Source organism: Dermacentor andersoni, chromosome 4 (assembly GCF_023375885.2).
Source record: "Dermacentor andersoni chromosome 4, qqDerAnde1_hic_scaffold, whole genome shotgun sequence".
Classification (NCBI taxonomy): Eukaryota; Metazoa; Arthropoda; class Arachnida; order Ixodida; family Ixodidae; genus Dermacentor; species Dermacentor andersoni.
Window position 1 is genome coordinate 47,873,209 of NC_092817.1, and position 13,061 is coordinate 47,886,269.

General features: G+C 45.0%; 1 protein-coding gene across 2 annotated transcripts in view; it reads left to right on the top strand.

The window, feature by feature from the left end:
• LOC126537071 (cytochrome P450 3A1-like) overlaps positions 1-13,061 on the top strand; it is a 62,552-nt gene that overhangs the window by 46,544 nt on the left and 2,947 nt on the right. For both annotated transcript variants that reach the window (XM_072287818.1, XM_050184206.3), the window contains exons 8-13: positions 342-432; positions 1,210-1,279; positions 2,387-2,495; positions 3,081-3,172; positions 6,285-6,425; positions 8,328-8,490. In XM_072287818.1, coding sequence (XP_072143919.1) covers positions 342-432; positions 1,210-1,279; positions 2,387-2,495; positions 3,081-3,172; positions 6,285-6,425; positions 8,328-8,490 — 666 coding nt within the window. The remainder of the gene's footprint in view (positions 1-341; positions 433-1,209; positions 1,280-2,386; positions 2,496-3,080; positions 3,173-6,284; positions 6,426-8,327; positions 8,491-13,061) is intronic.

The following is a 13,061-nucleotide window of genomic DNA, read 5'->3' on the forward strand; positions in this document are numbered from 1 at the left end:
TTTCGTAGCCGTGATGAGATGTTCGCTTGTGCGCCGGATTCAATTGATTCAATATGTAGTATATGCAGACACAACTAAATTTTTGCTCAAGGATAACATCTGGGTGAATAAATATTACGACACCGGTAACATTAACGATACCGTATAGCAAGAGCAATATTCAGAAGTCACCCATGCAGAGAAAGCAAATGCGAGCGCATAACTGCAGTAAGGACCCGCCCATGTGTGTGCACCCTACAAGGTATACTTTAATATAAGGCGTAGATTTATTGGGCGCATAACTTTGAACCTGTTCTTGAAATAACGTATGGATGTTTTTTTTTCTACGCCTTTCACAACAGCTTCGTAGGCCCGACATCTTGCAAAACCTTCTTGACGTCGAGTATGTTGAAGAGAACGAAAATGAAGACGCTGGGGACAAAACGGCCGAAGGTAATGCCTATTCAAGCTTTGACCTAACATATAATTTAAGTTCTCTAATGGCACGCCGCTTTCACAGCCTCAGTTATAAACGCAATAGCCTAGCAAAGACAATCAGAAACATCATTTTCGACTTTTCAGTACCTGACATCTGAGACGGCGAATGGAGCGTCTTGGTCTATTACTGCTGAATACGACGCTGCCGCGCTACTATCCAGTTTGTACGATCGTACGCTATAACAGTGCCATATAAATAAGCAAAATGAGCGGCGACGGCAGCCATCGGCATGCTGTTCATGACGTCTGCAATCCTGTGAAGCGCGTATGAAAACTGCAGTGACGTCAGGGGAAGCGGTCGCATGACGCAGGTGATGATATAGGGTGAAGAGGTGTGGATGCGGGATAGGATGGCGGCTGCTGGCTCCAGACGCACGAAGATTTCTCTACTGCGGCCGCTACCGCTACCCAAAGACGACTCATCGCAGTAAAATGTGAAACGTTGCCAAAAATGTTGTCATGGACACGCTGTACACTGTGCAGACTAAGCGCATGCAATTCGGCCCGCTCATACGCTCTGTTGCATGAGAAGATGTCCGCCGACAATGGAAAAGCTGTCTGGACGTCTTTGTTGGATTTTAGTTGCACATGCCTTTCTAGGTTACCGACGAAAGGTAGTATATATTTATTGCAACACAAATCAACTTGTTTACTTCATCATTCGCTTTCTCGCTTGGAATTTCACGTGTACAGCGCTTTGGAAGCCTGTTTTCTTTTTTGGTTTTTCAACAGGTGTCGTCAAGTCTAGGGCGCTGACCAATGAAGAAGTGTTAATCACTGCTTCATCACTATTTATAGCTGGGTAAGAATTGGATGTATCTTTATGTGAACCAGTATTATTTCGCAAACATTGCCACATACAACATACTAGACATGTACCAATTAGGGAGAAGAGAGTTTTAGCCATGTGGCATTTAGGATGTCGTAAGATAGTGCATCTTGCCGCTAGGCAAATTTTTCCATGATGTAAATTGAAGCAGGCGCAAGGCAGCCGATTGCATTACTCTAAGACCAGGTGCTAATACGATCGATATTATGGCCTGACAAGGTTTTCAGTGTGTTAATTGTTGTGCAGCTCGCTGCTGATGCAAAAGGACTTGGCTGCCCATTGCCTTTCTCGTGTTTATCGCTCCTGCAAACGACCTCTTGGAAGAAAATTTGCGAACCCCATTTTAGAAAATACTTCGATCAGCGAGAAGGGCCATAACATAGCCAGTCATAAACGTGGTCACTTTCTTCAACAATGCCGTGTTTAAACAATCTGACGGCAAATTGCACGAGCATTGACAGCAGCCTTTATTAATAATTTCAAGATTGATCGAAATTAAGTACAACATGCAATGGCAGTTAGAGACCAATAAATTGAATTATGTGAGCAAATGAAAATATCGAAATTGCATAACATGGACACACTGCAGGAACGAATGAGGAACAAAACAAGAGTTTTTTTTTTTTATTAATGTAGGTGGCGTGAACATTTCAACATTGTATACAATACCTTTGCGTAAGACCTGCTCCTGATTGGTCAGCGTTCGGATGCCGACCAATCAAGACAGGGGCCGGTGCAATGACAACCTACCGGCTGCGGAACGGCACTTATATAAGATATATGAATAAAAGCTCTGGCCATTTTTTGAATCAGTTCTATGGAGAATTCATCTGCTGCAGAATGATCTTTTGAACCTGGGATAATTTCACGCCTCCAATTTTCAACCGCAATGTGTTTTCGCACACTGAATATGATTTGACATGTAGTATAAAAGTAATTGTAACGTCTTTTCCTACTTACGTGTTTGAAATTGATCAGCAAAAACAAACTGGGTTTGTTCTGTGTGCAAAATGTTTGCAAGTATTTTATCTATTCATAAGTGTGTGTATATTTATATCGACCACTCTGACGTGAATACAGTTTCGAGACAACGGCAACGGCTCTGAGTTTCATGATATATGCCCTTGCAAAGCATCAGGATGTACAAGAAAAGGCTCGCAGGGAAGTGATTGATGCCGTCGGCACCAACGTAAGTAGCGAAAAAGGCGCTAAGGCAATATAGTGCAATAGCGTGCTGCTCTCAATTATTAGGTTCGAGCGAGGTTAGGCGGTCGTCATTTGAGACATCAGTGGAAAATTTTGCAAACGCGTGTTACATCGTGGACTACTACGCAATGCCGGTCCACGACATAATCTGATAACAGCGTATTCAAATTTTCAATTGCGCTCATTCCTCTACCTATGTATGAAGGAATATGCATACGTTTGAAGGACAACATCGTAAAATGTCAGTTTTCAGTGAAAGCAACTTTGTAAGCTAACGACACAGCCTCCAAATATATTACCTCGTTCCAGTGAAACCGAGCTGAGTGTAAAATTGAGATAAACCTTGGTGTTGTCTAAAACACAGTTCAAGTATACGAAAAAATCTTGGCAAGGAGAGGGTTCATTCAAATATCGAAGCATTTCTTGCCAGTCACCCAATGTGGTATATGTCTGAGACAAATGTGACCAAGCCGCATCTAGATGACAGCCCCGTGTAGAGTGTCACGCTTACTTTTCCCCCTACTTGTGCAATATGCAACAACAAAATGTACTTTAACGTTTTCATCAGGGAGAGCTGGACTACGAGACCGTCACGAAGAAGCTCAAGTACACGGGATTAGTCGTGGACGAAACACTGCGCCTGTATCCGCCGGGACTATCGTAAGTGTGCTGAAAAGGTGGCACCAAGGTTTCCTTAACAGCAGCCGTTCATCAGAAGTACACTCATGAAAAGAGGGATAGGTCTGTTTTACCTTTTTACTAGCGTATGAAAAAAATATGCTTGAAGGCAAAGGGCAAAGCTCGTCGTAAAGCAACGATGCATTCGCGATATTAGCAGACGCGGTCTATAAGACACCAAAACGGCGCACTGACCGTGAGACACGTCGTGGCTTCGGGGCTAATGCTCACCTTGTCGCGTCCTTTATCATGCGCCTAATGAAATTCAATAGCAGATTCGCTTTCTGCCACCTGTGGGTTAAGGCTCCGTCAGAAGGGAGTCAAGCTCACGACAGTGTAGGCAGCAGGAACTTACCATTTCCACTGAGCAACAGTGGTGTCCGAGTATTCAAAATTTGGAATACGAATCAATTAGGTCTTTGCTTTACAATTCTTATTCGATTCGGTAATTTACTATTAAAAGTTGCTGAATATTCGTTTTCGTCCGAATACTATCAGTGACAACGAGAGTTGTTGCAGTCCACGAGGAGAAATACTGATGCAAGTTGAGACTGTACCGAATAATTTTGCAAAAGGACATCTTCGGTTGTCACGCCGACAAAGCAGTTATGAACGCACAGAGGTATTTTATGAGGAAGTTTCTAGTGGTTAAAGAAAGCATGCCTCGCCTGCCGCAGCCTACAAATTCGCTGCCTTGATTTAGGCAAAGTAATTAATTACTTGGACAATCTCACTATATCTCGGTTCCTTTAAAAGAATGTTGGGTGCTGTAGCACTGCCTCTAGCTCCTTTGTGGAGCCGTACAATTTACAGCGTGCATTTAATGACATGTTCTTGCTTTGATTCATTGCTGTCCGCTGTCATTGTCATGGTGCGCCATATACGAGCTTGTTTCCTTCTCGTTTGTTTTAAAAGTGTCTTTGTTTACCTGACATCCAAGTAAAAACATTGCATGTATAAAACAACGTAAATAAGCCTTAAGAGAACTTCTTGCTGGGCAAGTTGGTATTGATTCATTATACTTACTTTTAATGCATCGAAAAACAACGCACACTACACAAGAGAGGACAACAGGACAGAGCGCCAGTCACGAGCACTTTATTTTCACAGAAGAGACGTAAATATATGGCCACAGTCAGCGTCTGGGCAACAAACACACTCAAGCATCAAGTATGGCAAGATAAAGCCCTTTCAACAAACTTTTTCTCTGACTTATACAATGCTAACGGCGTTTCACTAACACACAAGCTACCTTTCTTAGTGATATAAAATGCTTCCATTAATTCTTTAGCTTTCGTATTTTGGCTTCCGACCAGAATCCGCGCGTCAAAAAAAGTATGCCTCACGAGAACGCGAGGGTCAGTTTGAGTGAGTGGCGTTCTGACCCGTTGTCCTCTCTTGTGTGCTCTGCGTTGCGTTTGGCGTCTTAAAAATGGGTACAGTTAATAAGCCACGCAAAAATTAGACACATTTCAATTTCGTTTGAAAACTGAAAGCACTCAGGATTATATTTGACATTCGAGCGTTGCTTTTTTGAAGCATTCGCACTCGATTAATAATCGAATATTTTGCTGTTCCAACAACGCTACTTTGGAAGCTTCATTTGCTGGTCACTGTGCAGGTTACTGAGTAGTGTAAGGAGGAGGTGGAAAAACTTCATTTGCTCTAATTGGTTAGAAATTAGCGGTGGCAGATGTGGTCGGCCGTCTTCACGGTCTTCTTCCCCATCTGCACAGGATCGACGCCCCTATTGCAGGGCACCACTGAGGGTGGCTACTCGGTAAAAAAATTAAAAAAAATAATTTAAATTAGGGGGTTTTACGTGCCAAAACCACCTTCTGATTATGAGGCACACCGTAGTGGAGGACTCCGGAAATTTCGACCACCTGGGGTTCTTTTACGTGCACCTAAATCTAAGTACACGGGTGTTTTCGCATTTCGCCCCCATCCAAATGCGGCCGCCGAGGCCGGGATTCGATCCCGCTACCTCGTGCTCAGCAGCCTAACACCATAGCCACTGAGCAACCACGGCGGGTGCTACTCGGTGAGCGTGCCTTACTGGTCCATGCTGGACTTTCGGGTCGCTGCTGGAGAGCACCATCTTCCACTGTTCCGCACTCGGGTCTTTTATTTGAAGGAATTGTTGATTGTGAACGCATACCCATGTAATGTGATATAATGTGGGCTTGGCGCCGCACCAGGGGCAGATGTCTCTGTACTGGGTGGGAAACATTTTGCTTAGTGTGTTTAGATTTGGGTATGTTCCTGTTTGCAGCCTCCTCCAAGAGGTTGCTTCATGCTGATTTAGGCTGTTGTGGGGTGAACGGTATTTGATTCGGACCCCCTTATAGTGATTCAGAATGTCAGAGTAACTTGGGTCGACTGGTGAGGGTTCCTCGGGGTCGGTGCTTGTGGCCGCTAGGTTTGTGTGCTCTCGAGCTGCCTTGTCCGCCCTTAGGTTCTCTTCTATTCCCGCGTGTCCCGGTACCCAGAAAATCGCATGCCTCACTTTGTTGTTAGCCCTGCAGGAGCGGAGGATGTGAAGCGCTCTGCGTCCTATTCTGCCGTTCATGTAATTGCGACACGTAGCTTGCGAGTCTGTGAGTATTATTAAGGACCTTTCGGATCGGTAGCCCTCCACTGCCGCTAGAGCTACGGCACAAACGTTGGAGCTCGATTTCCAATGCTTATGCAAACGTGCGCAGCCTTGTGCAAGTCACGGCACAAATGCGCAACTAAATAAGCCTCTCTTTCGTACAGCAAGCAATTTCTTATTTTAAACTGCTTCTTTCTTTTCGCGTTCATAAAAGCATTAACAAAGGTCTATTAGAAAGTCGTGAACTTCATGTGTTGCTGTTATCGAAGCCACACAACGAGGCGCCTGTCAAGCTTGGCAGCGTAAGCTATTATTTTTCATAACTTCGGTATTTGTTGCCTGTGCATGAAATTTAGTAACTGGTTAAATAAAATATAGTTAATTTATGATCTGGTTTAACCTCTCTAAGTGTTGAGTTGCGACAGCTTCCGTTATCACTGGAGGATAAAGTACGACATTATATATTCAGAGTGTGGCTCAACAATATTCGTCTTTCAGATTTGTTACACGGCAAGCCAAGGAAGATTATGTATACAACGGCGTGCAGTTTAAGGCGGGAACGTGTTTCATGGTGCCGCAGTACCAAGTGCAGAGGGACCCGCGGTATTGGCCCAATCCATTGGAATTTAAACCCGAAAGGTGAGAAATGTTCTTGCTGATAATATCCGAGCAGCTATGCGGACGCACGTGTTCTCAGCGCAGTTGAACGAATGCCAAAAAGATGCGCGGAAGCAGGACAAGTTAAGAAAGGGTACGGGGGTGAGGTTTGTGGTTGCAGTAATATTGCACAGACATATCACAGTGTTATTTATTGAGCTGTAAGAGAAGTACACCCATTCTGATTTAGTCACACGACTGACTGTAGAAGAGAAAATGAAGAGTTGAACAACAACTCAGATTTTCTAAAACAACTTTCGCTGATATGCACCCAAACACACTCGACGTTCACGTGGGTGGTATTGTGGCTGCTCACCGCAGTGGCACATTCGTTTAGGTTATCAGCTTTGAATGTCCATGAAATCACTTATAACGTGCGCTTGATGCTGAAAGACACTGATGCTAAATCGCCAGACTTTTTATATAAAGACGACGGTATTATGAACAATAAATTTATTCTTCGTTGCCGTTTTGAAATTGAAGCTCTATAAAAAGAGTATTTGAGTTTCACCCAGCCATCAGAATTAAATCACTGAAGCCGCCACAGACACATCATGAGTAACGCAAAACGACTATGCGCGGTATTGCATTGGTCACATTCACCTAGTCAGTTAAATTTTTTGAAAGTTTGGTTTTAGTTACGCATAGCACTCCTGTACGTGCTACAATGTTCCTATCATTTGTTTGGTGTATTTACCCATGTATTGGCAAATGTCGAAACGCTTAGAACTACGTTTGCCATAGATTTTGGCATATATTATATGTTTATGTTATAAATTCACTTCCTGCAGCACACTTTCCGAAAATCATTGAAGAAAGTTACCAATACCATGTAATGAACCACTTAAATTGGCCACGGCACTGTATTCTCTATCTTGAATATACATTTCATGTCGAACCGTACGCGTCCCACAGCAAGCTGGCAAAATTTTAGCGCATTCGGTGTCGTAGAAAATTTTGCACAAACAGCAAGACATGCACAGAAGCCGGATCACAATACCACCACATTATTATTATTATTATTATTATTATTATTATTATTATTATTATTATTTGTTTTGAAAACATATTTACACTACACAGTGAAGGGAAAGCGAGGAGCAGGCTGGCAACTTCCATCGGAAAGGGCGCAACGCCTGCCTACTCTTCAGAAAGGAGGAGACAGCAACACAAAAATGGAAGATAGGAAGATGGGGAGCGAGGAGGACAGAAAGATCAATATTATAAATCTCAAAGAATTAGGCACAACACACACAGTACAGAACACGCACAGTAGGGCCGGTCACTCCGTGCTTCCTATCGCCAACATGAAGGTACTTAACAGGCAATCTGCGTCGACGTCACTGGAAGCTCTGGTGCCAAACGAAATATCGGACATTCGAGTGAAAACGACGAAAATATTTACTGGCGGTTTATGTACAGCATGCGGATGGTCTGACCAGTCTACGCAGCGTAACCGACCAGAGCATGCGGAGAAAGGCTTCCGACGTGGTTTCCATCTGCTTCAAAGCAGATGGAACAAAGCTGGCCCCGCATTTCCGCATTTTCTGACGTCATGCAATCCATGTCAAAATGGTGTTCACTGTCGGTGAAAGGGCTTAAAGGTAGCAATTTCAATTTGACATTTCGACTGAACATGTCTGATAAGAGCTCAGTTTTGTATCTTTTGCACAGACACATTTGCTCGTATTCTCTCAGGTAGAATAAGCTGAAAATAGTCGAGCGATGGTGCCGTGGCCCCTTTAACGATGTGAAGATACCATACAAGAAATTCAAAAAGATGAAGCTCTTTGATGTCTGAGTTGATAAGTTTGTAAATGTTTCCGCAAATCTAGGAATCGCTTTTTCATCGGTGCTTGATTTATAGCGACGACGACATCGCAGGTACTTGTCGGATAACGAAGCAGCCCTGAAGCAAACGGCATACACGGCCTTCGGCGTAGGGCCTCGGCAATGCTTGGGGACGAGACTGGCATTGCTGGAAATGCGATGTGTTGCGGGTAAGATACTGCAGAAGTACCGCTTGGAACTGGGCCCCTCGCAAAAGGTAAGAATTAAATAAAGCAGCAGAAATAAAGTGCAAAAAACTACGGCCCTAGTTGTAAGTCATGAAAGCCGTCGTTACAACTCCCGTCTTCAAAGTGACATGCCGTCACTATGCGTGGCTATAGAGTACTAAATATTTTTTCTACTTATCAACGTGATCTCCACCTAATTACGACTGTAATAAAACATTATATGATCTTGCCTTATTTTGCGGTACACTCATCGGTGAGCTTACATTCGATTTGGGGATGCTAAGGTTTCCGTGCCTTGAAAACATGAAAGGTAAATCAGGTTTTACAACATCATTGCCTGTGAAATTTATTTGTACTATCATTCCCCTAGCTGTTTACTGACTGAACTGCTCCTCGCACATTCACTTTACCACCCGTAAGAAAAAGAAAATCCGCAGGGCTACTTTCTTTCAGATTCGAAGCAGGCGAGCGCATGCGGTACGTGCTTGATACGATACGAATTTACCTTCCCCTAGCCAGAGGAGCACAGTGGCTCACATAAAAATACTAGTTGTGACTTATGCCACCCGGCAGATCGTGAAATGAAGAGAGTGGGACAGACCTATAGCTGTCAGAAGCACCTGGGTTGCGACGAATACTCAAAGTTAATGATGTGAACAAAATAATCAGGAACAAGAAGACGTCGAGGAAATTTTGTGTAACTGTACCGCGGCACAAATGTAGAAACAACCTTTTTTTGCGACCTTTCTTTTAAAACCAATCTTGTATCATTCCGGGCATAGATTCTGATTTACAGATTTCTACTGTTAGTGGAAAGAGCTTGCCTTAAACTAATTTTCAGTTTTCAGATTTGATGCACTTTTAGCGTCGTTCGATCCGTCTTAGGCGACAAGGCATGAACTCTGTAACAAAGACAACAGACAAGAGGGCGTGGCATGCGTTCCGGGACTGACACACAACTCAAGTTTGAAGCTATGAGTATATCTACGCACGCATTGAATACGCTGTTTAGCCATGTTTCTGAATAGAAAACCGGAAAATACCACAAAAATATGTGTGAAATTGTTCATGAGCCATGAGCGAACTTGTTATGCAACGTACTAAAAACGGCACAAAAGACATGGACGGTACAAGCGCTGGATCGTCTGCTCTCTCGTCTGTGTCTTCTGCTGCTTTCCATAAAAGTAGTATATAAACCATTATTACGAGCCGCATGTTTTCCGACGCTCGCTACCGGCGTGGTCAAGCAGGTGAAGCAGTGGGCACGGGCGCCCCATTTTGTGATTGCTGTATCTAAAGGTCCGTCGGACGTATGCGATTCCCAGATGCTCACGATGTGTCGGACGGACTTCCTCACACCTGCGGCACTGGTGTTTAGCCAGTCATGCCGGGTTGAACCTTTCTCGTGCTCTCGTGCTACATTAAAAAAAAAAAAAAAAAAACATCACCCATTCTTTCGAGGAAGCAGTAGGGGCCGTAGTCGAGGCTGGGCCTGCTCTTGTGGAGCCGTATCTTCGCTCCTGGCAGGCTTTTTCGCATGCTACTGTCCGCGCGACTTTTCAAGACCATTTTTGTGTGGTCCCCTTCGAGTGAAATAAACGCACAGCGCCTTAATTAGCAACCGCGGTTGAACGCGATTGGTTGAAACGCCGCAGGCGACGCCTTGATGTCACGCCATGAGGATTACTGGCTTTGCGTCTCACCTGCGTTAGCTGAGGCACGGAGCAAGAATCCTTGAGGAGGCGAAACAGCGATGAATATAGTGCTCGCTCGGGCGTCCTAATAAAGTGACGGCCTGGGGAACGGCGCTGACACGCCCTCTCTCGTGAGTCGTCTCGCCGGGAAGGCAGTACGCGCGCGTTGGCATTCTGAGCGCGTACAAACACCGGTTCAAAGCCGTTGGGTGTCGATTCACCCCTAGCGCTTTACGCACGAATGGGTGCGTCTCCTGCGCCGCTTCGCCGGCTCTAAATGCTATGAAAAATTAACGAAAAGAATGCGTCACTTACGCAGCAATTGCCTGCGTGGCTGGATCCCGATATGAAATTTCCTATTCTGCGTGGAATTCCACGCCCTCATACATGCCTGATACACAGACTGCGATTAGGCGTCGCCTTCACGCGCAAATATTTGCACATTATTGGACGGACAGATTCCCCGGACTGTTCAGTGTGTGGCGCTGTAGAGACTATCGAACATGTGCTCGTAGCGTGCCCCGAGTATGCGCGCGAAAGACTGACAATGGCAGATACATTGAGACATTTACACAATGGACCACTGTCGGAGGACCTCTTACTAGGCGCATGGCCACAGAGTTGGCAGACGACAGAGACAATGCGTGCACTTTCATGTTTTCTAGGTGGCACGGGCCTGGACTCACGCCTGTGATACCAGTTGTGTAATGTGTCCTTCACCTCGTTCCTCCCATTATCATCCCCCATTGTGACCCTTTTGCTTCCCCTCTTTCCCTTCCCTTACGTAAAGTAGCAGGCCAGATGCTCCATTATCCGGCCGACCTCTCTACATTTTCCAATCATTAAAATACTTCTTCTTCTTCTCTAAAACGCCAAATCTATAATGTATGTTTCTTTTTAACGCGAGATCGATAAGTTAGGTGTGGTTTGTTGCAGCGAATGGCGGTACTAACAAGCTATGTCATTAGTTCATATTGAAATTGTTCTTCTAACTTCTTCCCCGCAGTGCCTTAGATAGTTGAAAGCATCGTTAATGACAATGCTTGGAACCCATAACTCCTGTGATAGCATGGTTTCAGGTGTTTCACGATCTCTAGGACGTTGGTACAACAAAGTGCGCGGAATGTACTATGCTTACTTCTATGCCCTGTGGGTCAATTTTCAAACATAACGATTCGTTTTCCTTGCTGCGCCTATCTAAATATATATACTGCGAGAAGGCAACGATTTTGTCCAGATATTCCTGATTCTTCACATACCACCCTGCTGGTCGATGACTCTAATATTCCACGACCAACCTATTGTTAGTCCTGTTGGTAATTGCTTCACAGCTTCCATTCGGAAGTCCTTGTTCCATGCTAAGAATTACACGAGCCCGCTATTTCAATCGTACCGGGTCACTCGGAAATTTGAAGCTAATTACCTTTTCCCTGCAGGATGTGTAGCCGCTGCTACAGTTCGGCACGACACATTTCCGCCCCATCGTAAAAGAAAAGCACCGATGGAAAGCGCTCGCCTTTGTTGCAACGTGGAAAGCGTACGCAAAGTCTGAGAAGCCAGCCCTGCCCGCGATCGCGAAGAGAGATAACAGCTGCATGTCTACATTGGGAGCTTTTCCTCCCAAGGTCGCCTACCAGGCATGTACCCAGAAGGGGGGACACGGGTGCCCCCGCCACGAAATTAAGTAGCATACCCCCCCCCCCCCCCCCCCCTCGCCGCCTACGCCACGACTCCTCAGACACATTCCTAAAGCGCCGTCAAATCTATATTGAGGCTTGACAGCTATGCGACGGTCAACATTTTGCTGCCGCTTTCACTCCTTTTGGGTGGCGGTAGTTATCGGCATCTCCTGGGGTGTGAAGGCAAGCTTTCTCATCGATTCGGTGCCCGCGCGATTAACTCGAGATGCGTTCAGTTGTCACCACCTATCCAACGGTCACGCGCATCGCTGTTGCTTCCTTAGTTCAACCTTCATTGTTCAGACTGATCCAGGGACCAGGAAAGGGATTCGGTTCGTAGTCAGCTGGTCTGTATGCTCGAGGAACGAGTTGCGGTAGGAGAAAACGTCAGTTGCTTTTAACTTTGCCTTTTGCTTCATTATTTCATCGAGTGAGCGCTCGCCGCGACGCTGGCAGATCCTCGGAACCATATACCCGCGATATGGGTTAGACAAGATGGAAAATAAAATAATGCTAAACAGCGTTCATCATCAAAGCCTGCAATAACCCTTAAATGCATAGGCAATATGACTGTCACCCGTAACTTCGTCTGCTTTTCCCTAATCGTACAGCACTTTTCGTGCAAAATTGGCAACGGGAAACAAGAGTTGCAAGCAGTTGAGAAACAAGGTGATATACTAAGGGAGAGAGCCGAGGCAACAGCCTAACAGGAAGGAAAAGCGAAAATTAACAAATTTAACCATTGTTTATGAAAATATTTACGGATCAACATCTCTTTATTTAAAAACGAAGTAGAGAAAACGACACCGGGAGTGGAGAGTGATTTTGTGTGTTTTTAATGACGCTTCTACATTTATAAGTCGAGCCGCCTGACGTAGCCACTTCTCTGCTGTGCTATTGTGGGTGTTTTTCTAACATTCTGTGGTGGGCGCAGTACGTCTAGAACCGCAGCGTCCTGTGCTCTACGCGGCTGTACTGGACTGGCAGCCACGCATCATTACACAATTTCCCCAATTACAATACGAGTCCGTTTTGGCACTTGATAGAGCAGTAAACGAGGGATCCAAAGGAAGTGTGATTGTTCCGCAAATATCTAGATCTCTATAATTCTTCCGGGGCTAATTCAAAAAACGCTACTATAGTCGGGGAGAACTTAAGTGTGCAGTGAAGCCCCGCCCACGCCCTCATAACCGCCAGCCACTGTTCCTCCACGAGGCTGCAAATAAT